Genomic DNA, 17601 nt, shown 5'->3' with positions numbered 1-17601 from the left:
TGAGGAACGTTTGGTTACCTTGTCAACACCTGTGTGGCCCGGGCCTGTCCCTGGGAAGTGGCCACCGTAGAGTGGTTGGTGACCGCAGTCACCCCCAGGAATCTTCCAGGGTGAAGCTGCTGTAAAGATGAATGTGCGGGCATCTCAGTGGGCGGCTGGTCACTGCAGATCCTCTGCCCTGGGCATTCTTTCGGAGGTGGAGGTAGTTCAACGTCCAGGCCACCCTTGGCTGGGGCTGGGAACTGGCAGTGGAGATGGTGCTGTAGGAGCCACAGGAGGGATGGGTGTGCAGAGGGGGATGAGTCCTTGGGCTGCCAGGAACCGCTCTGAGCTGAGAACGTCCCCGTGGGGGTGACTCCTTAGGGCCCCAGGAACAGCTACAAATGGGAGTGTCTGTTGGACTTGGAATAATGGTTTCTCAGCCTCTAGAACACCCCGTGATCTCTGCCCATGGCCAGACACTGGACAGTTCTATCAGCAAGGGGCACCCAGTCCTGTGGAGAGGACGCTAGGACAGCCAGGCTTTAGGAATGAGCGCAGAAGGCGGGTGTGTAGGGCCCCAAAGGAGCGACTCAGCTGGTAGGTGGGAGTCAGACCTGTTTTAAGGAATGGGCTGCCTCCGGCGGGATGAGCATGTTCTCTGGAGCAGGTTGGTGTCTACATTAGGGGAGGGGATGGGAACTAGGGATCGTGAGAACTCCCTGCTGTGGGGAGTCACGTGACCCGGACCTGGACAGGCCAGTAGCATTTCCTCTGGAAGGGAGCAGGGGAGGCCTTGCACTTCCTGGCAGACAGGCCAGCAGACCCCCGACGTGTATCTCCCTGAGCCAGACCCCAAGTCACATTTTACTCTCTGTGTCGTCGGTTATGTTAACGGCTTAATTTATTTGGTCTGCTCAACGGCCCAACTTGGGCCCACCACTCCCACGCTTGCAGGGGGCAGCTGAGGCACCGCCAGCCACACAGCGCGGACCTTGCTGCTGCCGGGAGCCCAGGGCTCAACCCCACAAGCTAGCACACTCCACACAGAAGTGCGGCCTGTGTCACGTAGCCAGAGATGACATCTAATCCCACAACTCATCAGGTCTATGAACAGTATTTCACATATCACCCAACACATAGAACAGGATAGTATTAACAGCAACCACTCTCCTGAATCGCTCCCACCCACCTCCTCCCTCCCACCCCCAACACAACCACCACACATCGCAGTAATATCCCAAACCCATTCCCAATGTGTTAAATATGGCGCAAGCTCGCTCACAGACACTTAGGAGGAGACAAGTCTATTTGTGTTGAGTCCCTAGAGTTCTGGGAGCCAAGGGTAGAGGCTGCCCCCAGGGCTGGTCAGCACCTATGGCTGTGGCTCAGGAGGCTGCAGCCAGGAGCTGGTGAGGTGGGCTAGCCAGCAGGGGAAGTCTGAGACAGACGTCCCGGCTCAGGGAGCTGTCTCCCCAGCATCTGAGCCCTGGGACTCTGCCACCTCTTTTCCCACCCAAGTGGTGCCTGGACCTCGGCATGGTGAAGGGTGGGCAGTGGCTGCCACTGAGATTCCCACTCCCTCAGCCTCACACACTGGGCTTGTGACAAGCCATGCTCTCCTCCAGAATCCATCCAGCTCCAGGCAACCTGTCTCAGGCTGAGGGACAGCAGCCAGGATAGGGGCTTTCCGGAGGGCAGAGCCTCTCTTTCCTGCCTCCAGCCTCTTCCTGCAGGTGGGTGACTTCCTGTCACAGGCAGAGATGCCGATGCACAAGTCCTCAGCCAGTCTCCGGCAGTGCAGTGTGAGAACATGAGGCGAAAGCTCCCCCTTGTGTTGACCTGGCAGGTGAACAGAAACCAGCCCTTCCCTGGATTCCTGGCCAGTTCCACCACAAAGTAAGGGCCTCTTCGCAACCTGTTGCCTCGACCCTGCCCAGGGAAGGGCGGGACATGGAGTGAAAGGAGGGTAGCACCACTGTCAGTTCACATCCTTGGGTTGCAGCCTGGCCCCCAGTCTTGCTCTCATCCACCCGATCGACCGACCGACCGACCGGCCGGCCGCTTGAAGTGCTCCAGTCCTCAGCTGGACCCGAGACCTCGGAGCCCAGCGGCTGGTTCACCCTGGAATCCTGCCTGGCAGGTCCAGATCACGCTGATTAGTGTAAGCAAGAGCCTGGAATCCCAGGGAATTCCCAAGAGGTCACGAGTAACAGATTCCTCCTGGCCCAGGGACCAGCCTGTTTTTTTCTTCTTCTTCACAGCTTTCAGGCGAGTGTTGGATGTACAGACAGTAACCAGGCCCCGAAACAAGTGGAGAGGCATTTCCCTGGTGCTGCGCCCGGCTCGCCTCCTGGGGAGGTAGTAGGGATGGCTTGTTCTGCTTCTAAACAAGCTGCCGATCCACAGGAAGCTGGGATGGCCCTGCCCACAGCAGGGGGCTGGGCCAGGGCTAGGGGGGCGAGTCCCGGGTCAGGCCGTACTGAACGCTCACAGTGTGGTCCAGCTCCTCCAGCTCTGCAGGCAGCGGGATGCCCAGCTCTCCCAGGTACAGGGAGAGGGCCTCAAAGGAGTCCTCCAGTTTTGAGAATGCCGGTCTAGAAAGACAAGGGGGTTGGAGGCGGGTGAAACATGGGAAGGGCCATGGGGTGGTGTGGAAAGCACCCAGGCCTGTGGCTTCACCACTTTCTAATTGTCTGACCTTGGGCAAGCCCCTTGCCTTTGGGCCTCCATGGGAAACAGGATTGCTGTAAAGGTCAGAGATAACACTGTGAGAAGGCTGGTTTGGTTCTAAGGGACAGCGGAGAAACAGAAAGTGCAGGAGAAAAAAAGCTCCTCCCATGTCTTGGAGAAAACGCAATCATTAAAGGTGGGATTGGACTAAAAGTGTCTTTAAAAATTTTCTTTTCATTTTTAAAAATCTATTTTTATTGATTTCAGAGAGGAAGGGAGAGGGAGAGAGAGCGAGAAACATCAGTGATGAGAGAGAATCATTGATTGGCTGCCCCGTGCACACCACACACTGGGGATCGAGCCCACAGCCTGGCTTGTGCCCTGACCGGGAATCGAACTGTGATCTCCTGGTTCATAGATCGATGCTCAACCACTGAGTCACGCTGGCCAGAGCTAAGTGCCTTTTTATAAAAAAAAAATCCATTCATTGATTTTAGAGAGAGAAGGAGAGAGGGGAGAGAGAGACAGGGAGAGGGAGAGAAGAACATAGATTTGTTGTTCACTTATTTATGCATTCATTGGTTGACTCTTGTATGTGCCCCAACTGGGGATGGAACCTATAACACTGGCGTATCGGGTCAATGCTCTAACTCAGCAGTCACCAACCGGTGGTCTGTGGACCATTGGTGGTCTGTGAGGTCCGAAAGGTTGGCGACCGCTGCTAACCAGCTGAGCTACCCAGTCCAGGACTTAAGTGCCTTTTCTTTTTTTTTTTTTTTTTTTTAAATATATTTTATTGATTTTTTACAGAGAGGAAGGGAGAGGGAGAGAGAGTTAGAAACACAGATGAGAGTGAAACATCGATCAGCTGCCTCCTGCACACCCCCTACTGGGGATGTGCCCGCAACCAACGTACATGCCCTTGACTGGAATCAAACCCGGGACCCTTCAGTCCGCAGGCCGATGCTCTATCCACTGAGCCAAACCGGTCAGGGCTTAAGTGCCTTTTCAAAGATCCTTTCCAGTCCTCAGACTGTTTCCACACCATTGGATCTGCCTGGGAAGGGCATTTCATGGGCGCAGCAACTCTCCCCAGGAGGAAGCAAACAGTGGGCTCCTAGTGCTGCGGAAACAGCTTAGGTGCCCTGGGACCCTGAGACATCTCAGGCTTCCTCCCCCACCTCCTCCATGTCTTTACTTAAACATCTCGTCACCTTCTCAGTCTACTCTGATCACCATATTTCAAATGACAACTTGTGTCCCAAACAACTGTCTCTCCTTGACATTTTGTTCACAGCCTTTGTCACTTTCTGATATTCAGAATAGTTGATCTCTCTTTGCTGGAATATGAGTCCCAGGAGGGGAGGCACCTTTCTTTTGTTCACCACTGTAACCACGTGCTTAGGACAAATCTAGCACATGGCAGGCACTCAGTAAATATTTCTGAGTGCAAGACAGACAGACATTTAGAATGACTGAGAAAGGGTATTACCAAACAAATATTGTATAGTTTCACATCTTTTCCTCCTGCTCTTACTCTGGTATATTATACTAAAGGACTATGGTCTTTGGGCCCATGAAGGAACAAGATTTAGAGCTCCCCACCAGCCAATCCCGACTCTACAGCAGACTTTTGTAAATCATCTATATATATATAAAAGCCTAATATGCTAAGTGACCATTCGACCAGTCGCTATGATGTGCACTGACCACTGGGTGGGCAGACGCTCTGACCAGTAGGTTAGCTTGCTGCTGGGGTCTGGCCGATGGGGACTGGGTGGGACGGTTTGGACACGCCCTCGAGCCTTCCCTCGGGTCCCTCCCTGGTAGGCCAACCTCCCGTGGTTGTTGTTGTTACATCATGTTGTTATTGTTTACTTATTAATCAATTTATATATTATTTTCATATACATTTTACTAATTTTCTTTCATCTCTGACACTTCTATTATAGAGAAAGGGCGAATAGCGATATTAAAATATTTCTACTAATTTCCTTTCAATATGCATGAATCTGTGCACTGGGTCACTAGTTTAAAAAATAAAGATTATGTGCTAACTGGTTACCTTGGGGAGATGGAGTTGGGGAGTGAGGAGAGTGTTGAGGGACACATTAATTAGGAGATTATAGAAGATACATAATTTCCATGCTAGGTGTTTTGGTAATCTGTGAATCTGTCTTTTAAAAGGAACATGATTTTTGTTAGCAGAAAAAAAGCACAAAGATTCTAGGTTTCTAATGCACAAACTTGAAAAGTCCCGGGGTAACTTTGGTATTAATGAAAGTTATAACTTGAGGAAATGAAGGTAATTTTAAAAAGGTTTCTTTCAAGGAAGAAATTAGCTAAATGCATGAAGATGCTCACTGTAGTAATATCTACTGTAAAGAGAAACTGGAAAAACCTGAACATCTACATTATGTATATTACAATATGTTCAGAGAGTTTCCTAGAATAGAATTTCATGTAGTTAACAAAAATGCTAAACAGGAAGCCTGGTTAGTAACAAGGAAAATACAGGGTAAAATAAAAAAATTTTGTTCTCTATTTGAGATCATAAATCTATAAAAAATGTGTGTGTGGTGTGTGTGAACATGGACAGGGGAGTATGGAGACATGAAGACACTTATTCTGGTAGAAAGATATAGGTTGGGGTGAGTTCTATTACAATTTCTTTTCATGGCTCTGTCTCTGTGTTACACCCAGGTCACTTGCAACTGTGCTCTCATCCTCCCCACCCCCACCTGGTATGTCAGCTGTCTGGTGCCTTCAGTGGTTGACAGTCACATCCTTGAGCTCAAGCTTCCGCCACCCCTGTGCCTGGGAAGGGCATGGGCACAGCCAAAGGCGGGGCAAGCCTCCCAGGACCTTGTGGGCTGGGGCAAAGGGGCGGATACCAACCTGCTCTCGGGCTCCAGTTTGCAGCAGATGGTGGCCAGGGGGAAGAAGGCTGGGGGGCAGTCTGTGGGGACAAACTTCTCCCAGAAAAGCTTCACGTTGAGGCCATAGTCCAGTGTGCGGGGCAGGCAGTCAGGATCTGCATACACCTGCCCGATGATCTGCAGGCGAGAAGGTGGCTGGTCAGACAGGGACTATGGAGGGTGCGGCCCACGGTAGGGGAGAGGGATGCTGGCGTGTGCACAGGAAGCACGGGCAGAAGAGGAAGATGAAAACCGAGGTTAAAGAGCCACCCTCCCCAGCCCTGCCTCTCAAAGTCTTGTTGATCCAGACTTGTCTCCTGACTGAGAGTCTGAATACTGAGGAGGGTTTAGAAGGTCTTACTGCAGTGGAAGCACAGTGTTCCAAATCTGGAGGGGCAGTTTCCACACATCCCCCCCTGCCCTGCAGTGTCCCCTGCCAGAGTTCAGGCTCTGTGAAATGAGGGGCTGGGTCTGATGCATGTCTGAAATCCTATGACACCAGCCTACTGCTTTATACATAGTAGATACTCAATTGATCTCTACTAAAGAAAACAATTTTTGCCCTAGCCGGTTTGGCTCAGTGAATAGAGTGTCGGCCTGCGGACTGAAGGTCCCGGGTTCAATTCCGTTCAAGGGCACATGCCCGGGTTTCAGGCTCTATCCTCAGTAGGGGGCATGGAGGAGGCAGCCGATCAATGGTTCTCTCTCATCACTGATGTTTCTATCTCTCTCTCCCTCTCCCTTCCTCTCTGGAATCAATTAAAAAATAATAATAATAATTTTTAAAAGAACATTTCTTCATTATTCCAATCGTCCGTTGTCTCTCTCTCACTCACCACTTTGTAGGAATTACAGAAACCCTTGAATGTATGTGTTGGGCCGACTGCTTCGAGATCGACTGAACTAAGCTCCTAAGGGCAGGGCTGTTCCCAGGACTCACTCTGTCCCCTCCAGTGCCTGGCACTGTGCTGGACGGGCTGGCACTCCCTGGAGTGGCTGCTTCCACTTCCAGGCTGAGGCAGGGGGAAAGGTTGCCTCGGGCTAGACAGGCGGCCACATGAACAATCTGCCTTTCCTAGTGGAGTTCCACGTCTGGCCCGCCCCTTACTGACCGTGTGACGAAGAGCAAGCCACTCTCCCTTTCTGAGACTGTTTTCTCACCTGAAAAAAATCCTGCCCCAGCCTATGGGACCAATGCAATCCGACTGTGGCGAGAGACGTGTCATGAACCAGATGACCCTACACTCGTGTTGACTTTATGGCGAGTTACTCATCTTTCGAAGGAGGAGCCTCCGTTTGGAGGCAGGGCAGAGCTGCTGGGCCTTTGCCTCAGGGCTTGCCTACGTGCGGGAGCTCACCTCGCAGAGAACGATCCCGAAAGAGAAGACATCCACCGTCTCGTCGTAGCTCTTTCCTTGGGGAACACAGGAGAGCGGGCTGTTAGGTTTGGTCCCTTACCTGCTCTGCACCGAGTCTCGGGCCAAGCCAGGCCACAGCCGAGAACCAGGACTAGAACAGGATCCGTGGGGACGCCCCGAAGGCTTCCCGGGACTGGGACCACCTGGAAGTCGCCTTTCCTCGGCCCTGGGTGAGCTGCCTTGGAAGGATGTTATAAACCAACACTGCCCATGATGACACTGTGCGGGACCCGGGTTCACCTGGACTCTGCCGTTAGCCAGCTGTGTGCTCCTGGGCAAACCACTGAGCTTCTCTGGGCCTCAGATTCCAAAAAGGGTTGTATCAGACCATTCATTTCTGAGGCCTCACAACCCTGTGGGTTTCAAGACTCTCAGCCAGCACCTCTGGCTGGTGTGAGCATTATCCACAAGAGGGCACCACACTTCAGTTCTCAGCACAGAGAGAGAGAAGGAAAGGCTGAATCAGGCAGTAGGTAGCCTGAGCCCTCACCTACCCTTGGGGCACAAAGTCTCAGCCAGACCTCACCCTAAACCTCGGAGGGGACACTGACTAGCTCGTGGACCTGCGCTTGGGGAGGAAGTAGTTTACGAGGCCCCGTCTGTCTGGCGAGGGATAGAAATGCAGCCTTCAGCTCCGGGAACTTGGCCTTACCCTTCACAGGCCTCCCCGGGAGCTCCCAGGGCTCTGCTGTGAGAAGTGGCCCCCCACACCCCTCTGGAGGCATGGCCCCTCAGGGCACCAGGTACTCACCATTCAGCATCTCAGGGGCCATCCAGTAGGGGTTCCCCACCACCGTGTAGCGCTTCTTGCGGTCATTTTTGCGCAGCGTACGCTTCTTGCTGGTGGCCTTCTCCACTGGGGGCTTTTTCCTCTCCTCTACGATGAGCCGTGACAGCCCAAAGTCTGCCACCACCACGGTCTTGTCCTGGTGGGACAAGGGCCAGGTCAGGACTTGGTGGGGACATTTCTAAGAGGAGTCATTGAGAAGGAGAGAAAAGATGGGCAGCAAAGGAGAATGAGTCCCAGCTGAAGTCCTCACTGACAGACAAGGCTCAGCATTTTGTTTGCTAACAGTTTGGTATCTCCACACAGCAGATTCCCGAGACCTGGGGGTGCTCACAGCAGAGCGCCTGGAGCCTGGAGGGAGAAGGCTCTGAGAACTAGAGAGTGGGACTCAGAGGCAGGGCAGGGGATTTCTTTCGTTTTGTTTGTCCCCCATCCTGCCTTGTCCCCCAAAATATTTTTTAAACACGTTTTTATTGAATTTAGGAAAAAATGAAGGGAGAAGGGGAGAGAGGGGGAGAGAGAGAGAGAGAAACATCCATTGGTTGCCTCCTGCATGCCCCTTACTGGGGATCGAGCTGCAACCCAGGCATGTTATTGACTGGGAATCTAACAGGTGACATTTGGTGCATGGGACGACACTCAACCAACTGAGTCACACCCACCAAGATTTAGGCCATGGCTAGAATCAGGATAAGACAGAAAAAAGATAAGGTGGAGGCAGTCAGCTGGGGACTTATGGGAGAAAAGCTCTTCAAATAGCTCTGGGGGCCCTGGCTGGTGTGGCTCAGTTGGTTAGAGCGTTGTCCCATGCACTGCAGGGTCTCGTCTCGGATTTGATTCCCGATCAGGACACATACCCAGGTTTCGGGTTGGATCCCTGGTGGGGCCACATATAGGAGGCTGCCAATCGATGTTTCTCTCTCTCCTTCTTCCTCTCTTTGTAGAATCAATGAAAAACATGTCCTTGGGTGAGGATTAAAAAATAAATAAACAGCTATGGAGTAGTCATGTGGAAAAGGGATTAAGATTGTTTGGGTCCAGAAGGTGAAGCCAGGGACAGTTAGTGGGCACCCAGGAAGCCAGATTGCAAGTCAACAGGAGGAATAACATTGTAACAATCAGAGCTGACCCACCAGTGGGAGGAATGCAGGCCCCCAACCCGGTCACTACAAATGCACTAGCTCTGTGGCCTCAGGCGCCAGAGCTGCTTTACAGAACCATCAGGGGGCAAAACCAGGAACGTGACGGGGCTGTCTGCACAGAAACACTTCCAATCAAAGGATTTCAAAGGCTGGAGCTGTATCTGCAAGTGTCTGAGAGCTCAGAAGACAGAGAAGGGCACTGCAGGCAGCCGGAAGGGCAAGACAGGAGCCCTAGGCGAAGGACAGTCAATTCTTTTGCGACCAGGAAGCCTGGAGGGCTGGCCCAGGGGAGACCCAGAACAGCAAGACATACCAGCTTGATGAGGCAGTTGTGTGAGTTCAGGTCCCGGTGGATGATGCACATGGAGTGCAGATAGGCCTGAAACAGAGTCGGAGCTGAGGCTGATGGCCAGGAAACCAACCATTTGCTGACTCTGGATTTGGGCCATCGAACTGGCTCTCGTCCAGGCCAACCCCACCCGCCTTCAGAACCCAACCTGGACTCCAGAGCCCAGGCCCCCTGCCGTCACTGCCTTGTCCCAACACCAACAGAAAGCCAAAGGCCGCCTGGGCTTCCTCTCTCCCTGCTGCCGCCTCCTGCCCATCCTTAGTTGGGCGGCCCGAACCCAGTGGCTGCTCTAAGCTCTCCCTGCTGTCTCCTGAAATCTCCAAACGTCCTGGGCCCTGGCTCTTGCATGTCCCCATTTCCTTTACCCATTTACGCAGATCCGGGACCTCTGAAGTAAGCAGGCCTGGCTCCCTCATCCCAATGATTGGTTTCAGCTACCCTGGATCCTTCCTGCCTGTGAGCGGGGAATCAGCGACCTCCTCCTGAGCCAGTGGGTCCCGTATTCCTGACATTCCCCTTCCCCGAGACGCAGCACCCTCCTTGCTCTCTGTCTGCACCTTAACCTCTCTTTCTTCCTAACCAAATGTTTCCAAACAGGACTGTTTGCTATTTCCCCCTCCAGGCAGGCACCTACCCTAGCTCTTCCCAAACATGTCTCCCAACTGTTACTGCCACCCCCCAAACATCAGCTAAATGACACTGACATTCTTCTAACCAACCCAACTCTTCTTTCTCCCTTCACCTATTCCCTCACTGCCAACCCCTCTCTCCATTCAGACTCCACTCTGCCTCCCAATCTCCTGTCCGCCCCCAGCCATCCCCTAAAATTCAGAAACCTGAAATGTTTCATTAGCCCCCGACCCAGGTGTCCCTGCGCCGAGTTCTCCCAATCCTACCCCAAACTTCTGACCACACCAGAGTCCTCTGCAAAAAAAGAAGAGCTCTGGCCACAAAGCTTGCTTTCTTAAAAATCTTTTAGCCCGGCCGGTGTGGCTCAGTGGTTGAGCTTTGACCCATGAACCAGGAGATCATGGTTCGAATCCCGGTCAAGGCACATGCCTGGGTTGCGGGCTCGATCCCCAGTAGGGGCCATGCAGAAGGGGGCCCATCAGTGATTCTCTCTCAGCATTGATGTTTCTGACTCTCTCTCCCTCTCCCTTCCTCTCTCTGAATTAAATAAAAACATACTAAAAAAAAAAATCTTTTACACCTGTCTTTTTGTCTTCCTACATAAAGCCTGACTCTTTAGCTTAAGATACAGGGGCCTTAATGTACCCCAAGACTAATATGGTCTTCATGGACCCACATGAAGAGCAGTGGTTAAAATCTCAGGACTGACTCTCCCAAGCTTCCGGTTCTGTCCCTTTGTGGGACAGAACTAGCAGCTAGTCCCTCAGTTCCTGCCTGGCGGACAGAAAGCACTCAGCAATGGTCAGTTACTGCCATCGTTGGTATCATTCTTTCCCAGGAACACAGGCTGCTTCCTCCTCCTCAGCCTGGGGCTCCTCTGCCCAGAGGAACTTTCATCCAGTTCTGGCCCATCCTTCAGGGCTCAACTCGAACGCATTCCCCCTCCTCAGATTTCCTAGGCAGCGAGGTTCTCTGCAGGCTCCAGAGGCCCTCAGAACCTGGACACCCAGTGCCTGCAAGGCCAGGCCATTTTGTGCTAGCTTGCTTGTCCAGTTCGCCTTGCCCGTGTCCTGTTTGCCCTTGAAGATTTGGATTCTTTGAGAGCAGGGTTGTGAGCTGAGAACAGCCATCGGGGGTCAATTCCACTGGCACAGAGAGCAGCTCAGCACTAGCTGCCCCGCCCACACGAGCTGCCTTCCAATGCCTGCCCGCAATCCTTGCATCTCCTCCAACTGCCGCCCCCTCTTCCCCTGCCAACCCGCTGGCAAGGTTAGTGCCAAGACCAGCCGTGGGCAAACTATGGCCTGCGGGCCGGATCCGGCCCATTTGAAATGAATAAAACTAAAAAAAAAAAAAAAAAAGACTGTACCCTTTTAAGTAATGATGTTTACTTTGAATTTATATTAGTTCACACAAACACTCCATCCATGCTTTTGTTCCGGCCCTCCGGTCCAGTTTAAGAACCCATTGTGGCCCTCGAGTCAAAAAGTTTGCCCACCCCTGGCCAAGACTCACCATTCCAGAGGCGATGCCTTTGGCAAACCTGACCTTCTGCTGCCAGGGCAACGGGTCCTGCAGGATGGGGGAATGTCCATCAGAGGCTGTTGGTCCCTGGACCACGAGTGGGCCCCAACATGGTCTCTGCCTGTGCCCAGTCCCACCCATCATGGCCCTTTGCAGGTAAAGCAGTGAGTCTCTCTGGCTAGCATGGCTTCAGGGTGGTAGTGACATAGGTGTCCCACTGACAACCCACCAAGCTCCTGGGGACAACGGAGATGGCACACTCACCACACTGCGCACAAAGTCCTTCAACGTGCCCCCCTCAATGTACTCTGTCAGCAGGTTCAGCTTCTTGTCCTTGTATAGCACCCCGATGAACTTGAGCACGTTGGGGTGGTCCAGGCTGCGCATCACCTTCACCTGGGGGTGGGGAGGCCAAGAAGGGCGGGCAGTTACTTCCCACTGTGTCTTCCTCACCCCTTTGCCTCCAGGCGGTCAGCATGACCAGTGTTACCTGCATCTCCTACCTCCTATGGTGTGTGATGGGGAGGAATACGCCCACGTGGATGGGGAGGGCCCCACGGGCCTTACCCTCAGGATCCTGCCTTTTTAGGAATTGCATGGGAGGTGGGGTGGGTGTTGGAGTGGGAGGGCAGCACCTGGACCACAGGTGCACCCAGCTGCATTAGTGAAGCAACCCGGGAGAGGCGATGGAGATGCTCCGGGAGTGTGTCAGTTCTCTGGAATGCCCCGCTAGGCTCCCTCAGCAGGGTGTTCAGGTGGTAATTGTAGCATCTAGTTGTACGAAATCCGTTTGCTTTCATGTCCATCACCTCATTATCTGTGAGCACCTCGTAAGGTCTTCCTCCCTCTTCCAACAGTGACACCAAACTCCTAACTCCACGCCCTCTTCTTACCTCAGTCAGAAAGGTCTTCTGGGTCTCCTCGTCACACCGAATCAGCTCCTTCATGACCATCACTTTGCCCGTGGCTTTGTGTGTCACCTACAAGGAGGGCGATTGTCATGGGTGCAGAGACCGGAGGCAGTTCTGGAGAACTGTGTAAAAATCAGCGCAGCTGGCCATCCCGTCCCCTGGGGGAGGCGCCGAGCCAGGTCAGATGGACAGAGTTCATGTGCAGAAGACACAGCACGGGGCACCAGGGGACTCGGAGAGGAGCACACCCCCATCCCTGGAGAGCTGGGCATGCACAGAGAAGCGAGAACCCGGAAAAGGGAAGTGTGGGATGAGGCAGGAGGGGCTGTCAAGCCAGGCAGGGGCTCCGGTCATCTGAGAAGGGAGTGAGTCCCTCAGGTGAACAGAAATCTAGGGGCAGGAAGGCCAACGCCACAGACATGCGCTAGGGAGGCTGAGGGGGTTGGGGTGAGCTCTCCAGCCCCAATGCTCCAAAAGCTGAGACACATGGCTTACCTGACCCCCCCTCCCAGCTCTCAGTAGAGGAGGAGGAGGAGGAAAGAAAGAGAGAGAGGTTAGTCCCCGAGACTGCTCATCAGGGAGGCAGGAGCCACTCCCCCGTGGGCTCCCTGCAGCATGCCCAACACTGGGGCTTCTGGGCGCCTAAAAACACCCACTGCCTGGATAAGGGCGGGCCACAGGCACAGCTCCTCCCAACCCGGGACTCCGGGTTCACCAAGCTCACTGCAACAGCAACGCTGACCTTAGGTAGCCTGGGAGGACTGGGGTGGCAGGTGCAGCCCTTATACCACCACCTGCAGCCAGGAAGGAGGCCTGGTGTCCTGCAGGGCGTACGGTGAGACCACATGATAAGAATTCCCCAAAAGGCGGCGAGGGAGGGAAGAGGGGCGGAGGAACAGAACAGCTGCTGCCCGTGCTTACCTTGATGGCCTGCCCAAAGAAGCCCTTCCCAAGGACCTCCCCGTGGATCAGGTCACACGGCCGAAAGATCTGCTGGGAGTAGCTGCTAGAACAGCGAAGGGATTCGGAACGGCTGATGTCACGGCTAAACAGCAGGGGTTCCTTTGGGGAGCTGGGGCCGGGGGACTTGGAGATGCTGTTACTGCGCCTGAGGATGAGGAAAAATGGTGCTAGGGATAGGGTAGCCCCCAGAGACTTGCCAGGAAACCCTGGGAGCAGGCACCTCAGGGCTAGCCTGACCTTTCCAACGTATGTAGTTCAGGACCTATATGACTGGGGAAGGGGACTCTCATGTCAGACAGATGTACCATGTGGAGGCTGCAAACATCAGTATTTAATTACATGCAAAGTGGGAACCCTGAGTACTTCTCACCTGGAATGAATGACTACATGCTACTGGCTCATAGCGCTCAGTACAGGACAGCACGGTAGATGGTGACCCGCCGCCCATGTCTGCTCCATTCGAGGCACTAACGGGGTCACAGTGCTAGCCTACTGCCATCCCCCAAAATGACCACGTGGGATTTGGGATATTCTGCACATCTTTGTATCTGGCTACCTTTCCTACATTTAAAAGTAATCAGCGTGTATCATTTCTACAGCAATAAAGCCAGTATGTCTCCATGTTTAAGAGCCGCCGGTCACAGTAATGGCTGGTGACTGCTGCGTTGACTTCCTGAAGGAAGGACGAGACGCTGAGTCTGCGGCACTGAAGGTGGACTGCAACCCTGCAACCTCCTCTCCGGGGACACACCTGTGTCACTGGGCTTCCCGGCAAGGACGGCCGGCAGCTTCCCAGCCCCTGCTCTTCCGCCCCGCCTCCTGCCGAGTGTGCCCGAGGGGCACCCCAGGCGAGCTGGCCTCTCTCGTGCATGACGGCCCTCTAGGTATCTGAGCAGCTCTCTGGCCACCCCCACCCACACCTCCCTCTTCCCAGGCCTTCTCAGCCTTCTGGCGCTGTGCCGCCACCAGCTCGCTCATGCTGACTGAGGCCAAGAGGGCAGCCAGGAGTGACAGGAGCCACCTGCTGGGGGAGGGCCCTATTTCCAACAGACGCCAGCCAAGAGGGCCCTGAGCGATTCGGCCTGTTTGGTCAGGAGGGCGGATCAAGAACCTGACTCCTAGTAACACTAACAGCACCTCGCCTTTGCTGAGTGCTGACACTGGGCTGCTTTGCATCCTTGCTGACACCGAGTCCTTACATAACTGGGGAGACAGCCACCTTTATCTTGCGACTCCACCTCACAGATGCAGACAGAGGCCAGGCGAGATGGGGCGATACGCGAAGGGAGGCAGCTCAGCTAGAAGGTGCCGTCGGGGTGTGCCTGCCTGGAGAGCCAGTGCTCCAGCTCCTGCTCTCTCAGCCTCCCCACATACTTGGTTTTGGTCCCTCAAATCCGAAACAACTTGCATTCCTCTCTTGTTTTATAGTTTTCGACATCCTTATTTATATTTCTTAATCCTACCTGTGCCCCAACTCCAGCCCCTAAGCTCTGTGTTTTCCCCTCGGGCCACGCTGCCCTTCGGGATCCAGCTCAGGAGTGCAGTGGACAGTCTGACCCTCTGGTTCCTATGGGAACCTGGCCGACAGCTGGGTTAGATCGCGCACAGGTCCTGGTTATGAAATTGTGATCTCCCTGCGGGGCGCTGGGTCAGCACAATCCTCAGAGCCAGCCCGTCTCTGGCCAGCTGGTTCCCTTCCTGACTCTGCTGGTCTCCGAAAGCCAGCTCTGCCTCATCCGAGGGACAGGCCTGGGGCTGCACGGAACCAGGGTGATGGGCGTGGGCACCTTAGGGAACGTCTCCTCAGAGTCCCTTCCAGGTTCTCCTTGATGTCCAGGGTGCTGAGGGTGTGCGAGTGCCCAGCATTCTGCAGGTGGGGAGAGAGCCGTGCATCCAGCCGCAGCTGGTCCAGGCGCTGGGAGACGGGGTCGTGTTCAATCAGGAGCTGAAGTGTCTGGCTCGTCTGGCTAATTGCATCCTCTACCTGCGGCCAAGGAGCAGCGTCAGGCTGGATCCCACCGGCTGGCTCCCCCCAGGCCACCCACCGTCAGCCCAGAGGATCCAAGCATAGTGTGGCCCAGGCTCAACTTGGCTAACAGTGGCCTCCAGATGCCAGTACCCCACAGTGCCCTCTGCCTGGCATCCTGTCAGCTTCCCCATCTGTCAGGCCATCCCTGCAGCCCTGGGGACATGCCAGGCTGACACAGGAGGTCACCAGTGGTCACGGGCTCAGTGGCAAGACAAAGAGATAGACGAGGGGTAGAGAGGGGTGAAGGTCACAGTGTGATCTCCCAGGGGGTCTGTTCCATGCCCCACACCCATAGACAGACTGGACACACACTCTACCTCCTCTACGCGGAGTGTGCGGACGGGGGTCCCATTGATCTCCAGGATGCGGTCCCCAGGGTGGATGGCATTGCGGTTGTTGGGACTGATATGCATCCGGTTGACCCTAGGATCAGACGGGAGTTGAGGCGGGTGAAGGAATCCTAAAAACAAGCCTGACCAATTTCACTTGTGCAGAGAAGAGTCAGCGGGCCCCCAAGGCCCAGGCCATGCACAGAGAACGGGCTGGCCTAAGCCAGAAACTTGGGCGCCATCCTCCCCATCGGAGTTTCCTCCCTGCCCCCAACCCTCACCATCTTGGAGAACCCTGCCTTCTCTCCATCGCCACAGTTACCAACGTCTCTCACCTGGATCATGCAACAGCCTCCTAACTGGTCTCTACATCTCTAGGCTTGCTCCCCTCCCACCCAACTTCCACACCCTCGATCCTTCTAAAATGCTAACCTGATTGCATCACTTTGTTGCTTTAATCCCTTAATAGACCTGCTGAGTCTTCATAATCCAGGCCCTCCATGACTTAACAACTCCCTCTCTGGCTACTCCCAACCACCCAACCTATACCAGACACAACCACACACTCCTACCTCTGCCCCGAACACAATTCCCTCCCCTCTTCATCTAATGAGGCTTTGGAGCAGACCTCAGCTCTTCTTGTCTTCCCCAAACCTAGTAACCCTCACCTACAATGTAAGCACCCAGTGCGCAGCACACCGTTAAGTGCACAATCACGATTTTACAGAGTTAGCAGCCACAGGCGCCTCATTACTGGTACTGAGGGCGACACAGACTCCTTCCCCAGCTGATCTCTGGCCTGGACCTAGGGTGGAGTCTTAATCTCTTTCTCCTCCCTTCCCTCCGTTCATTCGCTCAACCAACAAAACAATAATCAATGAACGCCTACCATATGCCAGGCACTGTTCCAGGCCCTGGGCACGCAGTACTGGACAAGACTAAGACAAGTTCCAGAAGGAACTCGTGGAGAGGACAAATGATAAACAAACTAATACACATAATCAAGCCAGGTAATTTCAAAGAGCTAACACGATCTGACACTTGACACGTGAAGGCTGAGTGGTTCCGGCATTAAGTATCTGGGGGGAAGCAGCCTGGGCAGACAGCACAGTAAGTGCCAAGGCCCAGGTGTGGTTACAGCATAGTGAGCGCCAGGAGGAAGACAGAAGATGAGGATGGAGGGGGTTCAGCATAAGACTCTGGAGTTCTGAGCCCCTTTGAGGCCCATCTATGGCCTCGGCTCAAGATCCCCTGCTCTGGGGTTCTCAAAATACTCACTCTTTTACTTGCACAGAGGTGGCGTAGTTGGAGCAGGCGCTCTCCACGGACACGGAGAAGCCCCGCCGGCTCTCGGTGGTGGCTGGCATGGAGATGTGTGTGACGGAGTAGGGCAGCTGGTCCTGAACAGACTCCGTGGAGAGCCTCTCAAACATGGGTGCCAGCACCACCTCATTATGGCACTTCCCACTGGGGAGAGGAGCAGGAAGGGGGCTAAGGTCCCGGAGCCCCCCGCCCCCCCGGAAGCCCCAGCAACCACTGCACCACGTGGCTTCAAGCAATAGGACCCACAGCCCCACGATTACTGTCCCTGCCATGATCCCGCTGGCCGCTCGAAATGAGAAGCCTGGGTTCTCTTTGCTCTGCCTCCGACCCACTGAGAATCCAACCCTTCCCCTCTCTGGGCCTCAGCCCGACTTCTTTTATCAAAGGAGACAGTTGGACGGAGTGAGCTCTAAGGGGCCTTTGCCTTTAATGCTCTGGGGTCCTGAGAGTGACTTCCTAGCCATTCTCTCCCTCTGGGAGGACTGCAGGGCAGAATGTTGTTACTCTCACAGTAGGTAAGGACAGAGGTCAGAGGGATGCTAATTGTCGTGCTCACAGCTTACAGAACAGGCTAAGAACACTGCTGTGACAGGAAGCCAGTGCTCTGATACCCCAGTAGTCTTTCC

General features: G+C 54.2%; 1 protein-coding gene across 3 annotated transcripts in view; it reads right to left on the bottom strand.

Annotated features, from left to right (window-relative positions):
* Window positions 1-858: 858 nt before the first annotated feature.
* The window catches only part of LIMK2 (LIM domain kinase 2), a 53868-nt gene continuing 37125 nt past the window's right edge, over window positions 859-17601 (bottom strand). For all 3 annotated transcript variants that reach the window (XM_070399882.1, XM_070399883.1, XM_070399884.1), the window contains 12 exons: window positions 16931-17119; window positions 15641-15746; window positions 15082-15278; window positions 13253-13439; window positions 12314-12400; window positions 11685-11816; window positions 11412-11468; window positions 9231-9296; window positions 7740-7914; window positions 6929-6984; window positions 5551-5708; window positions 859-2576 (listed from right to left, as the gene is read on the bottom strand). In XM_070399882.1, coding sequence (XP_070255983.1) covers window positions 2432-2576; window positions 5551-5708; window positions 6929-6984; window positions 7740-7914; window positions 9231-9296; window positions 11412-11468; window positions 11685-11816; window positions 12314-12400; window positions 13253-13439; window positions 15082-15278; window positions 15641-15746; window positions 16931-17119 — 1555 coding nt within the window. In that variant the 3' untranslated portion in view covers window positions 859-2431. The remainder of the gene's footprint in view (window positions 2577-5550; window positions 5709-6928; window positions 6985-7739; window positions 7915-9230; window positions 9297-11411; window positions 11469-11684; window positions 11817-12313; window positions 12401-13252; window positions 13440-15081; window positions 15279-15640; window positions 15747-16930; window positions 17120-17601) is intronic.

This window comes from Myotis yumanensis, unplaced genomic scaffold (genome assembly GCF_028538775.1).
Source record: "Myotis yumanensis isolate MYYU_CA2020_CCGP unplaced genomic scaffold, mMyoYum1.0.hap1 SCAF_19, whole genome shotgun sequence".
NCBI classification, from domain to species: Eukaryota; Metazoa; Chordata; class Mammalia; order Chiroptera; family Vespertilionidae; genus Myotis; species Myotis yumanensis.
Note: the sequence above shows the minus strand (reverse complement) of the source record. Positions and strands in the feature narration are given on the sequence as shown.